The sequence below is a fragment of the Diaporthe amygdali genome, assembly GCF_026229845.1.
Source record: "Diaporthe amygdali strain CAA958 chromosome Unknown NODE_8_length_1307975_cov_65_857355, whole genome shotgun sequence".
Taxonomy (NCBI): Eukaryota; Fungi; Ascomycota; class Sordariomycetes; order Diaporthales; family Diaporthaceae; genus Diaporthe; species Diaporthe amygdali.
This window is the reverse complement of record NW_026517028.1, coordinates 261,461-283,183: the sequence shown is the minus strand read 5'-3', so window position 1 is coordinate 283,183 and position 21,723 is coordinate 261,461. Positions and strand designations below refer to the sequence as shown.

At 51.3% G+C, this 21,723-nt stretch overlaps 8 protein-coding genes across 8 annotated transcripts; 3 read left to right on the top strand and 5 right to left on the bottom strand.

Annotated features, from left to right (window-relative positions):
• Window positions 1–102: 102 nt before the first annotated feature.
• Window positions 103–1,097, bottom strand: J7T55_013316 (uncharacterized protein; the record flags this gene model as incomplete). The annotated part of the gene is made up of 2 exons (XM_053141100.1): window positions 103–487; window positions 604–1,097. The coding sequence occupies 2 exons, from the start codon at window positions 1,095–1,097 to the stop codon at window positions 103–105; spliced, it is 879 nt and encodes a 292-aa protein (XP_052995659.1).
• A 2,593-nt stretch (window positions 1,098–3,690) lies between these two features.
• J7T55_013315 (npp1 domain) lies at window positions 3,691–4,572 on the bottom strand (the record flags this gene model as incomplete). Its single annotated transcript, XM_053141099.1, has 3 exons — window positions 3,691–4,072; window positions 4,129–4,242; window positions 4,349–4,572. The coding sequence occupies 3 exons, from the start codon at window positions 4,570–4,572 to the stop codon at window positions 3,691–3,693; spliced, it is 720 nt and encodes a 239-aa protein (XP_052995658.1).
• A 2,307-nt stretch (window positions 4,573–6,879) lies between these two features.
• J7T55_013314 (glutathione s-transferase) lies at window positions 6,880–8,150 on the top strand (the record flags this gene model as incomplete). The annotated part of the gene is made up of 3 exons (XM_053141098.1): window positions 6,880–6,936; window positions 7,025–7,105; window positions 7,167–8,150. The coding sequence occupies 3 exons, from the start codon at window positions 6,880–6,882 to the stop codon at window positions 8,148–8,150; spliced, it is 1,122 nt and encodes a 373-aa protein (XP_052995657.1).
• A 410-nt stretch (window positions 8,151–8,560) lies between these two features.
• Window positions 8,561–9,157, bottom strand: J7T55_013313 (uncharacterized protein; the record flags this gene model as incomplete). Its single annotated transcript, XM_053141097.1, has 1 exon — window positions 8,561–9,157. One exon carries the CDS (start codon window positions 9,155–9,157, stop codon window positions 8,561–8,563), a length of 597 nt encoding a protein of 198 aa, XP_052995656.1.
• A 689-nt stretch (window positions 9,158–9,846) lies between these two features.
• Window positions 9,847–11,013, top strand: J7T55_013312 (uncharacterized protein; the record flags this gene model as incomplete). Its single annotated transcript, XM_053141095.1, has 1 exon — window positions 9,847–11,013. One exon carries the CDS (start codon window positions 9,847–9,849, stop codon window positions 11,011–11,013), a length of 1,167 nt encoding a protein of 388 aa, XP_052995655.1.
• Window positions 11,014–11,527: 514 nt separating this feature from the next.
• Window positions 11,528–12,605, bottom strand: J7T55_013311 (uncharacterized protein; the record flags this gene model as incomplete). Its single annotated transcript, XM_053141094.1, has 3 exons — window positions 11,528–11,767; window positions 11,838–12,078; window positions 12,208–12,605. 3 exons carry the CDS (start codon window positions 12,603–12,605, stop codon window positions 11,528–11,530), a joined length of 879 nt encoding a protein of 292 aa, XP_052995654.1.
• Window positions 12,606–14,955: 2,350 nt separating this feature from the next.
• Window positions 14,956–16,321, top strand: J7T55_013310 (sugar transporter 4; the record flags this gene model as incomplete). Its single annotated transcript, XM_053141093.1, has 4 exons — window positions 14,956–15,391; window positions 15,464–15,861; window positions 15,929–16,069; window positions 16,163–16,321. 4 exons carry the CDS (start codon window positions 14,956–14,958, stop codon window positions 16,319–16,321), a joined length of 1,134 nt encoding a protein of 377 aa, XP_052995653.1.
• A 677-nt stretch (window positions 16,322–16,998) lies between these two features.
• Window positions 16,999–21,094, bottom strand: J7T55_013309 (uncharacterized protein; the record flags this gene model as incomplete). The annotated part of the gene is made up of 3 exons (XM_053141092.1): window positions 16,999–18,022; window positions 18,229–19,788; window positions 20,607–21,094. 3 exons carry the CDS (start codon window positions 21,092–21,094, stop codon window positions 16,999–17,001), a joined length of 3,072 nt encoding a protein of 1,023 aa, XP_052995652.1.
• Between the last annotated feature and the right edge of the window lie 629 nt (window positions 21,095–21,723).

Here is a 21,723-nt window from a genome sequence, read left to right as displayed (position 1 = left end):
CTCCATGATCGTGTTTAGTCTTGCGCTGCAATTAAGGACACCACGATCATCTTGAGGTCAAGAATGTGTCAGAAAACCAAGGAGCCTGCGAATCTGGGCTGCTCAGGGCAGAGCATCGGCCATTTCCTCATATTCCATCTCCTGGTAGCCCAAGGCCTCATCTCCTTCGTCCTCTACTCCCTGTATCTCGCAGCCTTCATTGGACTGCGCAACCTCTTGAGCGCCATTCTCCGGGACGGACTTCTTGCGGGTTCTCTTGTCCAGCTTGTGTGCAATCTTCTGGTAGAAACCGGGGTGCTTGTTTTTCAGGTGCTTTTCGATGGTGGAATCTCCACGGTACTCGGTGTGCGGACAGAAAGGACAGAATATGGATTTCGTCGGGTCTTTGGCGTGCATTTGTTGATAGTGGCGTTTGATGCCGTTGCTGCTCAACGTCTCGGGACAACCAGGCCACGGGCACTTCTTCTTTCCATTCTCAGCGGGAATGCTGCATGATTCGAGGTTAGACGAAGAAGTGAGAAAGCCCAAGAAATAAAGGTCGTATCCAGCATTGTACATATGGGTCCAGATGAGGGGAAGATGCGGTATGGGTAGTTGACTCACTCCTTGAAGTCGATTGGGCGACCGAAAGGGCCAGGCGCTTGAGCACGCCGGGTCACGACACCTTTCTGATATTGTTCGAAGACGAAGTACCTGTCACCCAGGTGATTGCGGGCGGCCTCATCTCTGTCCTTCGCCTCCTGGCTCTCGTAGCTCTCCTCGACAGTCGGTTGGTCAGAGGAAATCTCCGTCTGCTGGCTAAGGGCGGTGATTAGAGAGTTGTCGATCTTGAAGATCAACTCGGTGTCATCCAGGTATTTCTTGAGCTTGGGCTGGCAGGCCTCGAGCCTTGTCATGTAGAGATCTTGGATGAGGCGCTTCTGGTCCTCGGAAGGCCATGACTTGGACTTGCCGTCCCAGAGCGAGTCACAAATCCTCTTGACGTACATTTCGTGCTGGCCAGGCATGTCATCAGCCATCGTTGACTGAAGCGCCGATTGTTGCACCTCAGCGCGCACGATGTTCTCGATGAATTTGATGGATTCGGCAGACGACATCTTGATTGCTTGATAGACGATGTCACGAACTGCCTGTTGGCGTAGAAAGAAAGATCAGAGTCTCGCTGTGCAAGCCTTGCGTCTGGAAGGCGGTGGTGGGGAGGCAGGATTTGCTGGAAATGGTGGATGGAAAATTTAGTTTCTTACGTCTGCTTAAGTGCTCAAAACGGTGGGGCATCAGATCCTCGTGGGTGTACAAGCTAGGCAAAATGCTAGCTGTTGGCAAAACTCGCCGTCGTCGGGGTTGTGCTCTTGTCTTCGGGGTTGTCTTCGCGGTCGAGTGGTTTGTAATAGGCGTTGTGACGTCTTAGGGAGTGAACTGACGAGATCTTCGCCCCTGCAAGACCTGTTATTTATGTGTCGGATGTTGAGGATTTTTAATGGGTGTCTTCACCTATGTTTCTGATAATGCTGTGTTTTTTGCGGACCGGAGTTGAATGCAGAATGTGCGATGCCTCGGGCAGTGAACTCAAGGCGGCGAGATCTTCGCGTGGGATCAATTGTGCAAGGCTCACCGGCGAATGTCCCTGTGGGTTGAGAGGTCCAGCCAGAGACGCGGCTGAGAACCTGGAAAATACATATCGGACGGTAGCTCTTACATCAACTTGGGCACAACTCAGGACCGAAAAGAAAGGTCTTTGCTCCCGTGGCTGAGGTACATGGCACGCACACCATCCGGGCATAGAGTGGGTAATTTGGCACAAGATGAGCAAGTTATTCAATAAGAACTACACAGCAAATATAAATCCCTCCTTTGGGCACAATGATAATTGTGCCATGGACGTTCTATACGAGCTGGTACCCAGACCAACAACCTGAGCAAAATGGCCGTCTGTGAACTTGGGAAAATACATGTGGCGATGTTTGTTTTTGTGGACGCGTGCTTGCACTGAATCAGAGGTCCTCGAACCCCTTATAATCCAATCGACCTGGAGTTTTGCAAATTCAGGTCTCCAAAGACTCTTGGTGGCAGAATGAACCATTATCCCGGCGAGTAACTGTAGTGTTTGCTCAGGGACCCAGGGCTGACACAGGCAGACTGAATCACATTGTGATCACCAAGCACTGCAACCACTGCTCACAAGCAAGTCAGCAGTCCACTCCATATTCACTGGCAATTCTGACTTGCCACAGATTTAGACTTGTCCAGTTCATAATCCCATCTACCATCTGTAACTGATTTCTATCCCAGCACATGATACATTTCCTGAAGCAGGTAAACACCGAGATAATAGAAATTTGAGTGAATGCCTTTCTGTCAACTTGACGGCATGCTTTCCATTGGCTAGAAAAGAAGCATCATGGCATTCGATCTACTCTGTATGACACGTCAAAAACTTTGATAAGACACTTCCCCGCCAAACCAAATCGACCAGCCCAATGGACCAACTTCTGGCCATCACAAACACAAACAAGATTACATTTAAGAATGCAATTCAAGCCTGCATTTCTGGTGCACTAGTAGACAGAGATAGGGATGCACAAAATCCAGGAAGACGGAGAGAACTTCAAGGCCCATGGCTACAACGCCTCATTGCAGAGTTCTCAGGCAAAGTCATCAGGGAGTAGACTGCTCTCCCCAGACAACAAAAAAGGGAGCAAGGAGTCAAAAGAGTTCAGGCTTGTTGCCCTAATCTCTCTTCATTCATTCGTTGCCAATGTACTTGGGATTAGGTTTCCTGCCACATCGAGCGTACTCTCTTCCCTTATTTTCCATGGGTACAACCTGAGTTGAACGGACGACCGCTGTGTCGAATTGCGGTTTTTAATGATAATAATATTTTGTTTGTGTTGTTAGACGCTATGGCAGTTGTGCCAGGGAGCGCTGGAGTCAAGCGCAACCGGGCCATTGAAGTAGTTACTTGGGACTGCAAACGCAGGGCCAGGACTTGGGATGACGAGGCGTGATGAGTAAGTAAGAGCTATGTAAACGACCTGCGATAGAAAACATAGTGTCAGGAATCGGAATATGTCCAGTCAGGAGCAGCGAGAACAAAGAAAAGCGCTCCACGCAGCAACTCTAGAATGATTCCGTTGCAGCGGTTTAGAAAGTGAGGGTCTACTACTTTGTAAGGAGCTCGACTATGCCATATGCGTAGCTTCACATGTAACTAGGCCAATCTCAAATACAGCTGCTGCGGATGAGCTTAAGCACAGGCGGGCATCGAGCGGATGTTAACATTGGTCACAGCTTATGCAAGGTTTATTCCCTTACTCACGATGGCTCATGACTATGGCCCAGTGATCTTTGTGTTGACATGATGCAGCTCAAATTTTCTCGGTGCCGTAATGCCCGCCTAGACCATTTGGATAGAGTAGAATATATGACAAGAAACTAAGTGATTATCCGGTAGTGGGAAGTCAAGAAGTTCCTAGGCAGCAATATGACTTGAACACAACAATGGAGCACAATGATATTCAAACAAGCGGCTCTGCGCTGTATAAGGCTGAGGTGAAGCCCATTAATGTTGTTGCATTATGAGTAAATATGTACAGCCTCAGTAGATACGTCAATATGTCCATTACCACGTACCTGTTCCCGAACTGCCAGTGACCCATCTTACGTCCTCGGACCGGATACAGGTTTAAAGGTTTAGAAGGTAGCGGCAGCCAAGTTATTGGTGAACGTGGAGTCCTTGAACGGAACTGTGGCCGCCCCGAAGTCCACAGTCTGCAGAGCATCCCTAGCCGCGGTAGGCAGGCTTTCCCAAGCGATCAGCGGCTGTGTGCCTCCGACAGCCGTCGTGAGGCCCATTTGATGGTTGACCGGCCAGACGCTCTCGTATTTGATCAACGGCTTAGTGCCGGACAGAGTGTACCCGCTGGTCGAGCAGTCCCAGTCTCCATGGGCAGACGGGCACACAGCAGCGATGTTGCTCGCGGCGGTGGACGTCGCCGACTTCAGCCAGACGATTACACCCTCCCATTCGTGGCGATGTCCCAGGCCATCGGAAGGAGAGTCTTTGGGCATGTACCTATTCAGGAGTGTAAGTCTATCTGTGTTGATATGCAGTCTCAAAAGATGACATACCATGAGTACATCAGCCCGTAGTACCCGTTAGACGATGTAGTGCCGCGAACATAGACCTGTCCCGTACTGCTCGAGCACCCTCCATTAGACGCGCCTGTCGGGTTAAGTCCGGCGCTGTGGGTGGGTTAGATTTGGTTCGCTGCATAGCGATCTGCACGACACCGCCGATCACGTCGATCGCAAGATGTCGGTCAGCCGGCCAGGGGAAAGAAAGACGTACTTCGTCTCTCCCGCAGCATTCACAGCTGGAAATGGAACACAGCCATTGACGACCTTGAGGTACGGCTTGTAGGCGAGGTAAACGCTCCCTGTGGTGCCGGAAGGAACAGTCTCGGCGAATCCCACGACCTTGTCTGAGTCGATGGGAGCACGGCGCTCGATCGGGCTGGCGCTGACGACTGCAGCCGCGGCGATGAGGGAGACAAAAGATCGGAGGACACCCATGATGGAGAGGGTACCGTGTTTGCGGTATCAAATAGTACAGACAACGAACGGCGTGAGAGCGAGGACTGCTGAGTGCGGCCCCTCAACACCAGAGCGGGATAAGTAGAGCTGCCCATCTTTATATACACTAATTAGGACATGCACGTGTGGGAATATTAGGTAGGTAGATCAATGCCAACGTCCTTACCGAGCGCCAGCCAACATCGGCAGTGTGGTCACATCGCAGTGCTGATAAAAGGCCCCCTGCTCCGGAGCAATGCCCCTGGCCGGTTAGGAGCAGTCGAGGTGCCGCCCAGGCACAGTCTTCCAGGGATGAGCCCGGCCAGGAGGTGACCCACGATACGCGGACCAGTTCGCCCAAAGTTTTGTCCCACGTGTGGCAGGTGGAGCGAGATCATTTGAACGCTGAATCAAGCACACCCGACCACTTTAAGCTTAAAGCAGCAAACGGACCCGTCATGGCAGCAGTGCCAATGGAGATGCGCGAGCGGTGAATTGCAATCCTCCACTGCACGTGTTCGTCCTCCTCGCTCCTCGGCGGCACACCTGGGCGTTCTCCTCTTTGCGGCCCCGACCTTCCTGATGCGTTCTAGGACTTCTGGGATCTCTAAGATCAGATTGGTCCCTCTCCACTTCTTGGACGGACCTCTTGAAGGCACGGGCAAGCATCCTGTATCAGGGAGAATGCCCAGTAGTACCAGACTTTCCCCTACATATAATGCAGCCAAGCAACCGCCTGCATTAACGCCCGGGTTGCAGCTTCTGAAAGCCGGCCTGCACCCCGAGATCGACAGAATTGTTGAATTGAGATTCGACCTCCAAACAAAATCAATTTTTTCCTGGGTGACAGCTCAAGACACAAAGCTCCAGCTAGCAAGTGCAGACGAGGGCGCCCGAGTCAGACAAGCCGGTAGACCGCAGATGCTCGTGATCAAACAATAAATCATTCGCTTCACGGCCCTCATCTATGTATCTAACCATCATCTCCCACACAGTGGACCTTCATTCCGAGTAGGCCGAACTTTATATCTACCGCTCGGAACCTCCCGGCCCTCAAGATTTCAAGAGCCATCTACATGCAATTAAGCCAACAACTCGAGGGATACTCAACGCCCGGATTTGGCTTCACCAGTACACACTCTTTCCTCTATGATGACCTCGTTTGGGACAATGCGCTATTGAAGAAGTTCCAGCAGGATTATCAAGAACAGAATATTTAACAGCTGCCTGAAAGTCTCCATTCTTCTTGTATCAAATGCAAGGTGGCCTCTACAGGGATTTTGTTTGTTCTGTCCCATCCGTCACTTTCTATATACTGAGAAGTATCTAATCAACTCATGGGATGTTTGCAAGCTCGATGATCCTTACTGGCTTGGGCTTTAATCCCTTATGGATGCTATACAGGGGTACGACTATCTCCGGTTCAGTAAGTGATATGTCAGGGTAATTAAAGGCTGGAGTCAAAACACACCATAAAACCAGGACGAAGAAACCAGGCGTCGGGATTCCTTCGACCAAGCCCGGTTGGATTGTCACAAAGAATGGTATGCATACCAGCGGGTGACAGGCAATGCGGTCTATCTTGACGAGCTCATGGGCAACGATCTTTAATCATCCCAACTTATCAGCACTGGAAGATATTCCGACACCCAATCGATGGATGTCTCTCACTGCGGAAGCAGCCTTTCATTTCTTGCTTCGATCTGACCAAGCAGCGCCTTGTTCGACGCGGAGGGCACATACGTCCAGTGTCGAGTGCCAGCTTTCAACAAAGAATTTAGCTCCAGCTCTTGTCCAGCTGGCAAACAAGCATTGCCCATTGAATGAGACCTCACGTGGAGTATATTGACAGCTTTGTGACCATTGGAGAGGGTGGAAAAGGAACTTTAGCGCAGTGAAAGCGAATTGCAACACCGTCAGGAAATAGGCAGAGAAATGTCATGCTCTATTATTCGTCCGCTGAACAGGGCCCTAGTTCTCGGCGGCCGCTGCTACGTGCTGCTGCCTCAGCACTGGAGCGAGACAAGAGTCGATAAACAAAAAATCTGTTGCGTACAATCAGATCATGTACAATGAGTGGAAATGTGGTATAGCTCTCAAACATACTGCACCCTCGCATGGTTTCCGTTGGGAGTTCCGGAGCCGAATGTGTCAAAGCCTGGGACGTGATAATGCCGGCAAACCCCAGACGGGTTGGAAAGATGGGGGGCGGGGTCTGCGAGCATTCAATGTCGGCATAGTGGGCGAATGAGGACTGCGTGCACCATTTGTCAGCGCCGAAGCGCGAGAGCTTGGTGACGTGCGATCATGAAAGTCAAAGGATTCCGGGATTTCAAAGCATATGAAATCAAAACAGCTCTCGTCGTGAGTCGGCAGCTTGGCAGGTGGGGCCGAGCATCTGAAGCAACAACAATATAAGAAACTAAAGAGACACGTATCCTCACGATCTCAGCAAGCTACGACAGGCTTCACCAGCTGCGGCCAGGGTACAGGAACAGACCAGACCAACCACCGCGGCACAATGACAGATCAAGTGAGACAGACTGCCATCCAATATTATGGAGCCCTGGACTGACATCCACCAGCCCTATCAGAAAGACGGCCACTTCACCCGGCCAGCGAGCACATTCCGAAACTTTATTTCCAAAGCAGCCGGCTCCAAGTATCCGCCGGAAGCAAACCGCTATGCGTTGTATCTGTCGCCTGGTTGTCCCTGGGCGCACCGCACGCTCATCGTGCGGCGACTTAAAGGCCTCGACTCTCTCATTGACTTACACCTCTTAGCCATGCATATGGGCCCCGAGGGGTGGGTTTTCGGCGGAGAGAACGGCCAGCCAGCCGAGGACCCGTTGCACCCGGGCTTCACCAAGATCAAGCAGCTGTACGAACATGCCGACCCGAACTTCAAGGGCCGCTACACCGTGCCGGTGCTGTGGGACAAGAAGACAGACACCATGGTCAACAACGAAAGCTCCGAGATCATTCGCATGTTTTACTCGGAATTCGATGACCTCCTCCCCGAGCACCTGCGCGAAAGTACAAAGGAGAAGCAGGGTGGTGGCATCTTCCCCGAGCACCTGAGGGGGCAGATCGAGGAGATGAATGAGTGGGTGTACAATACCGTGAACAACGGAGTGTACAAGACAGGGTTTGCGACGACCCAGGAGGCGTACGAGGCCAACCTGTACCCCCTGTTCGAGTCCCTCGACCGGCTGGAGAACATCCTGGCGCAGCACAAGAAGCCGTACCTGTTTGGGGACCACATTACCGAGGCGGATGTGAGGCTGTATACGACGCTGATCCGCTTCGATGTCGCTTACCACAGTGTGTTCATGTGCAACCGCAAGTCGATCCGCCATGACTACCCGAATCTGTACTTGTGGCTGCGCAGGTTGTATTGGGACCGGGACGACGGCGGACAGGCTCGGGGGGCTTTCTATGAGACCACCGAGCCGTACTTGAAGCATTACGGTAAGGGTTACGCCGCAGCGCGTAACAAGATTGTGTTCCAGGACAAGGTGCCATTGATTACACCTGCGGGGCCTGCGATTTTGATTGATCCTTTGCCGAATGCGTAGGAGATAGAATCGGACGGCTTTGTATGTTGCCATTATGAGCACATTGCAAATGGTCTAGAAAGCACTTCTAAACATTCATTGCTCTCAAATCAGTGTTCTGTTGTAGCAGGATCTGCAAAGACCTACAAATAATTCAGCCTATTTTGCACCCTGTCCCTGTATCTTTTCAAATCAAATTTGAGATGCTCTTGAATATGGTACTAGGGTTGCCAAATATTCCGCCTTTTATTCTACTTCATATAAGGACATATCTCCTCCTTCACTGCGTCTCACAAGCTGATCATTGATCAACGTCCCCCGAACTCCTTCATAATGTGCTGTATCTGTGTAATTGGTTGCTGTAGTCTATCTATCATGCTGTTGAAGAAGTCTGAGAAACAAGAGACGTCTCTAAGCGCACCGTGTGTCCCTCATCGTATTTCCTTCTTCAGGAACGAAGCCAGAAGCAATCCGCAAGGCCGGTTCTCTCGAGCGGGATATGACGGCTCTTCCTTATATTTCACGTAACCCATCCGGGTATACCACTCCTCATTAGTTGCACCCTTCGGCTTCGGCTCCACCCCAGTCAGCCGGAAATACTCCAGCCGGTACTCATCCTCCTCAGAGTACCTCCGGCTCAGGGTGTCCACCAAGAGGGCCTTGCAGTTCTTTGAGCCATAGGGTTCCGTGGTGGCCCACTCCTCCAAGGTCTGGAAGGCCGCCGTGGCAATGCCGCCGCCGCGGTGCTCCGGGAGCACAAAGAGGTCTGCGATCTTCAGGCTCGACCCGTCCCCGACCTTGTCGAGTGAGATGTGTCCCACTTGCAGGTCTGGCTGTGCGGTCGGTTTGATCCAGAAGAGGGTGTTTGTTCGCGCCGCCGTCCTCTCCTGCCACGATGTGATGTCTTCGGGCTTGGATTTCCAGCCGCATATCTTGCGCTGGCGGAGGAGCTCGTCTGCCTGGGCCTGGTCACGGAGGTTTGCGGGCTCCAAGGTACACTTCGACTGGGTTGGCGACGGCGTCGACATTTTATTGTTGGGCTTGGATGGTGGGCTGACTCAAGAATGGATTTGATGGCCGGGCTTCGGCTGGAAAGAGTTGTGAACGGAATGACTTCACTTGAGTTCAGACGAGGACAGCCCTAACAATGTATGGCGGTGATGGTCCAATTCAGAGTATTATTATTTGTCTGAAGATTCAAACAATTGCGAGGGTGAGGCTGTGGGAAATCCTTCGGGTTTGATCCACAGTGACTCATGATCCCGCTGTTAGTTGCCGCGCCCTTGCGCGGACAAGGGATAGTTCGGCGTTGAATCCTAGTATTAATTCACGAGCACTCCTAGAGCCTCCTTCAATCCGACATGATTCATGCGAGCGAACGGAGAAAACACCTGATGTAGGTCACGCCGGCATTGTTGCACCAAAAGCTGCCAAATTCCTGTGCTTCAATATGGCCACAAAGAGTCAGTGGAACCGGAATCTCTTCAGGGCTCACCTAGAGCCTAGAGCTGGTGGCGCCCTTGCGACCCATGCAGGTAGACTGCACGCGCCCTTGCAATGATCTTGGGTGGGGTTCAGATTTGCCTGTCTCACAGATCAACTCCACGTACGATTCATCGACGAATGCTGAGAGAAATCATCAATACTCGATTTCTCCTGCCAAGTGCTAAGTCAGAACGAATTGAATAAATATCTACGTCAGCTTATCATCGCAAAAATGGCTACTCCAGACGAACAAATCCAAATCGCGGCCCAATGTCTTTGCAAAAAGCACACCTTCGCGTCGGCTGTCTTGCGCTCGTCTCTCCCACTGAAGGCGACAGCATGTCACTGCACTTCCTGTAGACGCTGCACCGGCGCACTATACAGCATGGACATCCCATGGCCTGGAAATGGCGACGAGATACGCGATTCGACTCTCAGGAAGTATAATTTCTCACAGCGGATAACATTACTCTTCTGTGAAATTTGCTCGTGTCCTATGTTCTTCGAAACCAAGAAGCCGCAGCAAGGCGAATTCGACAACGCACCGGGGAGCGAATACGGCGTCCTGACTGGCACGCTGTCCAATGATGGCCCGGATGGCCTGGTGAAGGTCGAGGACCACATGTTTGTTGGCGATACGAAGGACGGAGGAGCAAGCGTGTGGATGCGGAATCTCAACGGAGACGGCGTGGGAATAAAGAGGTGGTTGGGGCGGACGTCTGAAAGCGAAGAAGTTCCACTCGACTGGCCGGGAGCTTCAACCCTAGCGACCGAAGTAAAAAGTGAGGTCGCTGAGATTCCCATGCGGTGCCATTGTGGCGGTGTCGATCTGGTCTTCCAGAGACAGAAGGCAGAGGAAGAATTCATGGCAAAGGCCAAATCAGATCTCCCATGGTTCGTTGATCCGGCGAATAGGAAGCTGATGGGCTCTGTGGATCCTTGCGACTCCTGTAGGCTGTCATCTGGGGTGGACTTCTGGGCCTGGTCCTTCGTCTTCCTGAGACACATTGGGTTCCCTTCGAAAACAGGCGGTGGTATCAGCTTTCCTGCTGATACAAAGAAGTTGAAGGCAGCTGTATTGACACAAGGACCGGACCGAGACCCAAGGTTGGGTACTTTGAGCTTCTACTCGAGCTCCAAGGATGTGCAGCGGTACTTTTGCTCATGCTGCTCCGCCAGCGTATTTTACGCTGTGGATGACAGGCCGGAACTGGTCGACGTGGCTGTCGGATTGTTTGATGCTGCAGATGGAGCAAGAGCCGAAAGCTTACTGTCCTGGGGAATGGTGCGGACCCTGCCGAAGTTTGTGTGGAGGGACGACATGATAAATGGTTGGAGGAAGCAGTGGCTCGAGTCGGTCGAGTCGGAAGCTGAAGCCCATAGAAGGAACAGAAAGTAATGCACATATTATGACGGCTCTACTGAGCGTCCGAAAGAAAAGGGAAATCGAAGTGACGAGCCAAGAATCAAGCTGATTGTGAGTTTTCGCTGCGTTTCGACCTAAGGACACCACTTGGTGCTGAAGTGTGGATTCTATGGCTATGTAGGATAAATATACACAGTCTACAGGACCCAACTAAAGCACGCTCGAGATGATGACTGCTTTATCAGGATAGATACCACCAGAGATGTGTCTGCGTGTATACAACTAGCTGAAAGCTGATAGGTGAGACTTTATCAACTTGCCGAAATAACCATGATTTCCTGTGGGATAATCCGTCATGAGACAGCCCGTTGAATAATCTACATTGGAATTGGGCAATAGTCAACGGCGATGATGAGAAAGACCGAGGATGGGATGACCATTTTCTATATTTTAAAAACACTCGTCTAGTTCCTCAAAGAACTCCCCCTTTTTTTTCTATCCAAATATCGCTACAGTTGAGTCGTATCTCTTTGCTCATCAACCACCATCAACTCGTTTGTGCTTTCTCCGCCTGCAACTGTGTGATCAAGCCATTGCCAGCGAGAGATCCACCATAGATTGCGTTCGGGACCATCCGTATCTGTGATGCTGCATCTCCTGCAGCGAATACTCCCGGAACGCTGGTCTCGTTGAATGGCGAGCTGACTTTGATTTCCCCCTGGGCCCCCGTCTCGAGGCCGAGCTGCTTCACAAAGGGTCCATCGATCTCGATGGGTGGATGGTAAACCTGCAAATTCAATGGAGTCCATCAGAATCTGACGTCTTTTTCTCCGGGAAATTCATCTAGTTATACTTACCACATATGATTCTTCAAATTGCGTCCCATCGTCAAGCGTCACAAGAACTTGTGAGGTATCGTCTGACAGCATTCTGAGGCTCCGGATGCATCGCTTTTCGATGGTAACTCTTGACTTGAAATCTGGTCTCCAGGCGTTGGCTTGAATTTGTGATGTGAATTCCTCATTGCCGTTCGTGTAGATGCGTAGATTCTTTGAGAGTTGAAGAGCCGTATTTCCAATTTGAGAGACAGTTTCTAAGCTGTCAAACATAGCAAAAGCAAATAATCCTGCGGAGTCCCCACCTTGGTCTTCGTACCCGTGACACAAAAGATCGGGAAATCTAAAATTAAGTCAGCCTTGGTGACCTTGTTTTTGTGTGCTCACTCACACTGCACGGCCCCAGCAGAAATCAAATCCCTCAATCTGGGGCAGAATGTCTTTCACTCCGGTAGCGATCACCACTTTTCTTCCCTCATAAACATTGGCCCAGCCGTCTGTAGCCTGGAAATTACCGTTGTCTAATTTCTTGATTGTTTCGATATATGCCCTCTTGAACTCCATATCGTAGCGTCTCAATATGTCACCCTTGGACTTCATCCTGAATGTTTCCGGAGCGACGTGGTCGAAGCCCACGACACCGTGCATGTGGTGTGCGCGTGCGTTGCGGTAGACGCCTGAGTCGAACAGAATGCCCGTCTGCAGCTGTCGTACGATAGTGGATGCTACCGCCAACCCTGCTGGACCACCACCTATGATCAAGACGTCCACAACCTTGGGAGGAGCCATGGCGCAGGAGATTGTTCAGTAATGACAGTCAAGGTAGGAGTGAGAAATATAAACGGACAGAAGTATATGCTGAATGTTGTCAATTCTATTGCTCTGCTTGCCAGGCGTTCACGTCGACTCGTCCCCAAGGACACAAAAGTCGAAGACAGACGGCTTATATATCACCTGTTTGTGGTCATGTGGAGAGTACAGTCAGCTCCTTTCGGACATGTCTTACGTTCGCTCCCCGACCTACTCCTTCGAACCGTGACTCGGGTGATTCACAAACGGGGTGATTGTCGGTGACTTCCGGGGTCTGCCGAGTCTCCCGATCCGGAAATGCTAATGCGGTTCAGCGGGCCGACCCCGCGCTCCGTCTTAAACGCGACCTTTTCTCCGTTCTCATTCTATTTTGGCCAGCCGAAACTTACTCGTCACCTGCTAGCATGATCGCTACCGTGCTGTGAGGTATATAGTTTTTGGAAAGATGCAACTTGTCATATGCATATCGAAGCAAGGCTATTTTCTGGGTGCGGAATCCTCCGCAGTCGACTCATACGCCCAACAGGTGATCCCGGAGTCTCCGGCCCACTGGTTCCCTCGTACAGAATGCCTGGTGGCGCAGATGTGCACAAGGGACCAACGCAGGATTTCGATAAAGTACAGCCGCAGTCTCAATCACAGAATTCTGTGCCAAAATCATTCTCAACTGAGATTGCAACATTCCCGACACTAATCTGCAAAACCAAATGGTGACCACCAGTACGGACTTGGGACGCGTGTTTTTGATCCAGGGGTGTCGCACACACCAGCGCGAAGAGGACTTCGGCATGGCAATGGTTGAGACTACATGCATGCTTCAATCATAAGATGAGAAGATTCTCTGCGTTTCCTCTAGATGCACTGCAGATTTTGGGACAGAACACCTCTGCTGCTAAGCTCTGTGTCCTGTCTGGCTGCTGAGTACGCTGCATGGATAAAGTCGAATAGCCAATCTCTTTGAGGTCCTTCCACAATTTTTCCCCCTATGATAAATGATTCCCCTTTCAAAGAAAATGCTTGGTATCTTGACCTTGCTGCCGGTGTCACATCAGACCAGATACGACTGTGAGACTCGGCCAGAAGCACGCATCGCGTAGTATGTTCTGCATGAAACCCTAACCAGCAGGATCTTTAACCAAAGAAGGAAGTTAACAGGAGAGCATTTCCCCGCGAATGCAAAAGTCGAAAATGACTTGATGGGCCAAGCCAATTGCGCATGGTATTCACGCTGGATTCATGAACATGCAGAATTTGCGTTACACCTAAAGGCGATCGGAACCCTGAGTTTAAAATCAGCGCCCGACCACTCAAATTAAATTTGGTCTGCATAGAAAGCCGTTTCTGGACCTAATTCTTTCAGAGGCGATTGGGTGCAAGATAATTTACTTTTTTGTCTGCGTCTACTTCCGTCTCCCCGAAAGGCATGAACCTACAGGGTTGAACAAAGTTCGAAGTACGATGCGATGGTAAACACTATAAGAGGGAAGTGTAGACTCTGGTGGCCGCTGTTTTTCTCAACTTCTGCTGCTAAATTGGGCCAAAAATTATTGCTCATACAGTTCCAACATACTTGAAACGCACAACTTATGCTCATCATCTTCTCGAAATGGCAACCTCTATAATCTTGAGGGAGTACAGCATGGTGGACCATTGGAAGTGTCTACTTAGCTGTTCTGTCGTTGCGACTACGGCTTTCCTGTATGGAATGGACATAATAATTGTTGATACTCTGCAAGCAATGCCTGGGTTCTTAGAGGTACGTTCTGATGGTGGCAAGTTGGCGGCGCTGAAAGATGTCGTATTGAAGATGGCCCATCTAAGTCACTGGGGCTCCAAACATTCACTTCCGGCTGAAAAAGAAGGTGACAATAATCAAATGGCATAGGTCTTCGGCAACCGCGATCCCACAACCCCCACTGGATACAATATTTCACCTATCCGCCAACAGCTTTTCGGCACGCTTGTGGTTTTGGGGAACATTATATCATGTGGTTCCTCTGGTTTAGTTTCTCACTATATAGGTCGAAGAGCGTCAATCTGGGTCGGCTCTGTGTTCCTAACCTTGGCCACTGTTCTAATGATGGTGGTCGATACTATCGGCGGCGCATATGCTGCAAGATTTCTCGTCGGTATCTCTCAAGGTTTCATCTACACTTTTTTCAATCTCTATCTCCAGGTGAGCTCTCACCTCCTATCTCCCACCGCATGAAACGGCTGACCACCCTACTAGGAGTGCGCACCGGCCAGGTATCGTGGGCTTGTATTGTCAATATCTGGCGCCGTATTAGTATTTGGTAGGCCATTCGTAATCGAAGATGTGTCTCCTTTCATGCAAGTGTACAAGCAGTGTTCTTACGAGAAAATAACTCCAGGCAGTCTTACCGGAAGCATTGTCGCCAACTACTCAGTCAAGCTACCCGGCCGCCAACAATACCTCATTCCCCTGGGAGTTTCACTTGTTTTTTCGGCCGTCTTCATGTTCGGAGCTGTCTTTATCGTGCCAGAGTCACCGAGATGGCTGCTGCTCCAGAACAAAGACGACGAAGCGAGGAGATCGTTAAAAGCTCTAAAGCCAGAGACCGAGTCCGATAATGATATCAATGCCGAGCTAGCCTACATGAAAGCAGCGATCGACGAGGAAAAGCGGCTCGCTCAAGGCGTGACATTCAAGGATGCTTTCCGGCATCCCGTAGACCGAAGGAGGACCATGCTCGTCATCGGTACGGCCCTGCTCACCCCTGTCACTGGAATAACTTGGCATGGAAGTAAGTGGTCCTAACTACACCACCCGCATGTTTCCCCTTTCCAGTTCAGCGCTGAATCGGCTATCTATGCAGCTTACGGCACCTACATGTTCCAGATGGCTGGTATTAAAAAGCCCTTCGAGCAGTCAGTTGGCCTAGCAGCATCAGCACTGGGGTTCTCCATCATGAACACTTTGACAATCACAAGGATGGGTTACAGGCGACTTTGGCTAATTGCAGGACTGTTGATCTGTGGTGCTTGCAACGTCGTCATGGCAGCCACTTATCAAGCTCACCCAGGCAGCCGGGGATCCGGAATCGTCACAATAGCGATGTTCCACGTTTTCAATTTGGGATACATAGGCATGGTATTGACATACTCACGTCTGATCTGCGGGGAGCTGCCGTCGCAGCGTCTGCGAGCCTTGACGTTGGGGTTTGCAGTCGGCGCCAACGCGATTGCGGAATGGGTGACCAACATTATTGCGCCGGTAAGTTAGGTGCTGGTCCAAAATGCAGTTACATTAAAAAGAAGCGCCGTGCTGATAGAGCGTGCAGTACTTTCTGAACCCTGCCGCCTTGGGATGGAATGCAAAGTTTGCATATCTTTGGGCACCGGGGTGCTTGCTCGGAGCTCTGTGGGCGTATCTTTATCTCCCTGAAGTCAAGGACAGGAGGCTCGAAGAAATTGACGAAATGGTAAGAAGGCGCAAAACTGCAGGACTCAGTCACGTCAATGGTTCCCTACTCCATGACGCGCATCTGCTGGATGAAGTGCTGACAGCCCCGTAGTTCTTGGCCCGCCTACCTGCGAAGAAGTTCAGGCAATACGAGTGTGTGGGAATCGGTGCGTTGGCGGTCGCAAGTGATAGCAGCCCTAGCATCAGTAACGTCGCGGACAAAAAGGACGAAGTGACGGTCATCGCTAGAGCTGTGAGCAATTCTGCGTGAAAGAACATATTTTGAGGCTGGGTAACGAAGTGATGGCCGAACGTTATGCATTCAAAGAAGTCCGCGCGCCTTTGTTACACACAAATTGTAGGTTTCGATGGGTATTATAGCATCCGGGGCCGCTTCTGTGGTATGGCATGGCCAGAAGTTAGATTGATATGTGGTATCAAATCATCACTGCTTGAGGATCATGTTGCCATACATAGCTATCTTTAGTCGACACACTAACGGATAGTCGGCGCGGAAATGAATACCTGTATGAGGTACGCCATTTCTCCTTCAATAAGCAGCCCTCAATAAAAACCAATATATTTCTATAGCTAAAGCAAGCTTTCGAGTAGTGATGATCTAGAGACCTTCTTACCTACCATATATCAATGGACGGGAGAATCAGAGGCCATTGTGACGACGGCAAGGACGTGCGTAGATCTGAATTGCTGGCTCTGATGCACTTGGGTAGAGGGTGGACAAGGAAAAGTTGTTGGGACGTGAGTGGATAGGGCACCTAGAGACCATATCCAAAGAAATGATTTTACACTATCAGAATCACCACGGCCGTCTTCATCTATCTTGACCTAGTTTCTGATTGCCAACATATCAAATATTGAGCTCCTCTCTTCTCCCCTCTTTCCCTGTCAGGTGCCTACCTTGCGAACATGTAAATACGGTTTGGCGATTCAGATCAGCCAAAAGATCTGGTCTTTGGTGAAGAGGTCTCGATATACGCCCCCAGGTCGATTGTCGATCATCCGACCCACGCCTAGCCTTTCGAAACACGGCGCATCAGCAATGCGAGCTTCCACTTCGGCCACAAACAGCACCGCGAACACCTCTACCTGCTTTTCATTGGGAAAAGACCCTACCCAGACCCTGTTTGCTCGGTTAAGTCGGAATACATAGATAGGACTTTGCCTGTCGTCGGCGATACAAGGGCCTGTGTCGGTATTTTCCACGCGCAGGTTGGCATCATCAAAAGACGCCCATCCAAATGCTTTGCCCTTTCCGCTGAGCGGGGTGAGCTGGTACCATGCGTCGCTTATAGACAGTTCGCCCTTGGCATTGGCAGACTTCAGGCTCGCTTCCCTCGGATCGGCGCCGATCAGGTAATTTGCAGTGAGCTCTGCGACGCGAGAAAGATCCTGCTGCCCACCAGGTAATGCTTGTTCGAGACGGAAATTCCTTCTCAGCTGGCCTTTCATGCGGAGGGCCAGGAAGCGATTCTCGATGCCAAAATCACTGGCCAGGGCGTCAGAGGTAATTGGACGCGCTTCGGCTAGGTCCAACAGGGACGGATTACTCGTCAGGTCGGCGACGACGTGGCGCACTTCTTGCAGCTCGAAGCACTCTCCTGAAAACCGACGCCACTGCGTATGCCACCGCGCCGCCACATTTTCAACCTGGCTTGTGCCTTCATCTGCTGGTGCACGACCCAGTGAGGCCCACGTCCAAGACGGAAACCCAGGCACTCGCACGAGGGGTCGGCTCCGGTCCACAATCTCCCACTGCAGGCCCCGTCCCAACTCTTGCCCCCACAGGCCACACAAGTACTCTGCAGGCCCTGGTGGCTTGTGCCAGTCCAGCCTTTTCCGCGCAGTCCCAAGCGCAGCCCCGAACTCGGACGCGACGCCCGACAGCGCGATGAGGCGGTCGTTTCCTACTTTGGTCAGGTTCAACCCTGAGTAAGCCTCCACAACGCGCCGCCTGCGAAATTGAGAGTCAGCTACTAGTATAAAACATTGAAGAAAAACCTTAACTCGAACAAAAGGGTGAAGTAGGCCACTATATACTCATTGCTTGTCTCAGCCGCTGCAACCTGACAAAGGATTTCAAGGCGACCAGTGAAACAGACTATGCATATAGTGGGTATTTCTTCCTGAAGAGATTGAATTCGGTTAAAAGCTGCTTACCAGCTTTCAGAAATGTCGGACTGCCCCACCAAGCTGAGATCGAGCGCGTTCTTGTAGGATTTATCCGGCAGGCCCGGCCGCTCCTCCTGCACCTTGTCGTTGAGAAGGGCGGACTGCGGCAGGTCTTCGGAGCAGACGAGAAAAACGCCTGCATTCTGCGAGAAGGCGGCGATGCGGGGGCTGAGCAGCCACTCCTGGAACACCCAGCCGCGGGAGAGCACCTCACTATTGGTGATGGCCTGGGTGTAGAGGGTACGCAGGTGCGGGTTGGACACGGGCTGGATCGAAAGGGCACCCGCGCGCTGTCCAGCGGCGTTGTTGTATGGAAGATGCACTACAGGGGGCAGAACCTCTGAGTCGATGGGCTGGTATAGGCCTTCGCCTGAGCTTCCCACAATCGTAAGCCATGCGTTTTCGTAATAGCTCGCCATCTTGGTGGCCTCGCGCTTCCAATCATCCGCGTCGTCTTGTACGATGCACAAGGAATCGATCCAGATGTACTTGAGGCCCAGCTGTACGGTCAGTTGCGCCGCTTCATGGAACAGCTTCGTGACGTCGCCAGGCGCGATTGGTGGGGTTTTCCCAAGGCCGCCCACGCGGAGCTCATAGTTACCTTTGAGGGTCCTCACCCTCTCTGTATCCGGCACCCAACGATGGCTCAGAATCACATACTTGCCCACCTCACCCGCCGTTTCCCGCAGCCAGAAACAACACTGGCCTTCATCGCCCGATACGACCTCAAGACATCGGCTCGGCAGCGCTGCACAGTCTAGGCGGCCGTGCTCCAGCTCCAACGGTGGAAGCTCGTAAGGCTCGACGGGCGGTAGGTGGCCCGGCCGATGCTGAGTATACCAGTCATACCGCATGAGGTCGCCTAGGCCGTCATCGATGTATTCGGCGTTGCGGTTGCGGCGCTGCGCGAGGGGCTTCCAACATTCATGCGTATCGTGGCAGTGTTGACGCCAGGTTTGGATGGCGGTGGAGAGCTCGGTGAGCGACTGCGAGGTTTCCCGGAGGAGCGTCCCTCTGGGGAACAGAGAAGGCAACCCAGAGCCGGAGTTCGAGGGGGACTGCGGCATGCCTGGCCCTGGGGCGAGAATGAACTCGGCTTCTCTATTGCCGTTGACATGCTTCGATCCCGTCACGGCGATATGGACTCGCGCGATACCATCGGACCGCGTTTCGTCAACTTCTTGGCCATCTTTTACTTCCTGAGGAACAAAGAAGGTGATCCATCCATCACGCTCCCGTTGAATTTTCTCAACCTTGGGGGCGAGATAACGCGCGACAGTCTTGGATTTCGTCTTCATGTCCTGCAGCTTGGACAGCGCTTTATCGGTGAGTGTGCCATTGCGACCTTTCTCATCCACGAGGACTGGTCGTAGGGTGTCCACCAGCAAGCAGCAAAATTTGCATCCTGTCGTTAGAGCAGAGGCGACAACATCGGCAACCTGCCAGGGACTGCAACGCGTGGAGGAGAGGAGAATCTGAGCGTCCAAGTTGCCGCAACGGTCGCATAGAAAAGTATGATCCTGCACCTCCCCCATGATCCCGAGAATCCTGCCAAATGAAGAAGAAAGTCAGTATACACGAAGTGAGAGGAATGAGACGAGCTCAAGATGCTATTACCGTACCGGTCAAGAGGTGAGGATGTAGCCTCAATACGTAGCATCGGCACCTGAGCCCACTAACCCAAGAGCGTTTGGCCGCATAAACAGTGCCATCATCCTTCAGCGACCGTGAGGCACAGCACCTGTTGTGAGGATGTTGGGTGGATATTGTGGGGAGGGGGGTTAAAAGGTAGTGGATATCACAACCCTGCGCGCGGTTATAGCCGGGGTGTTATTGGATATCTGGACAGTTGGAATTACATTGCCGATCGGCTTTCACGCGTCACCAGGCGCTTGCTATGTGAACATTTTGGGGTTTGATTCGAGTCCCTGTCATACGCAAGCATAAGTCAATTGGTATCTAAGATTGATGACGCTCCTTTTTCTTAATATCACCTTGAAAAGAATGATCACTACGTCTTGATACGGGTCCCCTGAATGTATTAGAAACTTAGGACTAAACGCAAGGATAGGTGGATTCAATTAGGGACACTATTGAAATATATTCCCATGCATTCTGCGGAATCACCAAAATACTGCATGATATACCCGCGAACACAACCAAGAATGGATTTCGTTCCTCGTCGCACATTTTCCCTCTTCAGTTTGCTCTAATCCGTTGATTTAACTCGGCTTCAAGCAGGGCGCCTTGTCTTCTTTCCTGTGAGGTCTGTTGCATTCTCTCGCGATGTAATAGACAGCCGCGAAAACAAACTTCTAAGCCATCCCCGAAGTAAGTTTCTCGTCCGATCGAAGCTTCTCTTGCACCTGATCCTCGTGCCGGCGACAGTATCCCGGCGCTTCTCGGCTTCCTGCACGGCTTCGATAAGCAGCGGTACCTCCTTCTTATCCTTCTCATCTCGAGCATCAATCTCTAAACCGTTAATAGAAAGGCGGAACACCAGTGAGCCCTTCATGCGGATGGAGTTCGTCTGCGTCTCGGTGCCGTCCAGACTCGCCGCGAAGTTAATACATTCGACCGGAAAGAATCCGCGGTCCACCGGGTGGCCTGATAGCGGCGTGAAGAGGAGATATTCCGGCTTCATGAAAGGGAACCAGCCGCCAGGCTCGGCCTCGCAGCACCCAAAATCTATTATGTCGGTGTCTCGGTAGTTGAAACTGATCCCTTTGACGGAATCATCGGCATAGAGGAATAATTGGACCATTACAACGTCTTTGAGAGGTATTTCCATGGTAATTGTTTCATTGTTGACAGCACGAGTCCTGGGACTCGTGAGGGTCGTTGCTGATGTCATGGTTGTGGCGTTCAGAGATTTCTCAAGTTCAGCTGGCATTAAATATGGAAGAGTGTCGGGGAGTTCAACAGACGTGGACTCTAAGTCTCCAATCATTTGATAGTCGTCTCTCAGGCGGGTCTCAGACGGGTAATGGCCGTTACGAAAAGAATTCTTTCTGAATGAGAGTCTTCGTGGGGAGGAGGCAATTCTTTCTTGGCGTGTCATTCTTTCTTTGTGGCTGCACGCACGACGTGTGAAGACTTGAGTTGCTTGAAGTTGATCGGTGTCACGGCAAGGTTAAAAATTCTGTGTTGCAATGTTTTCATACAAAAGCAGGATGATTCGAGGCTGAGATAGATATGAAACTTGCCATTCCCAGAAAACCTTGTGCCCGGTATTATAGGCAGAACACAAGCAATTTGTTGCATAAAGCCGCTTTAATAAGTTAAAAGATAAATAGACAGTATTTCGACCACCAGTCATTCGCGCACATTGATTCCATTGGGTAGTCGGCGACATTGGTGATGCAAAAGGTTCTCTAGTGGTAAGCGGCGCCGATGGTGGCTTCTATGGGCCTGAGAATTGAGCATTATTCACCACGAGCTAATTACTTAGTGGGACCGTCAGGCTGCACTTCAAAACTATTT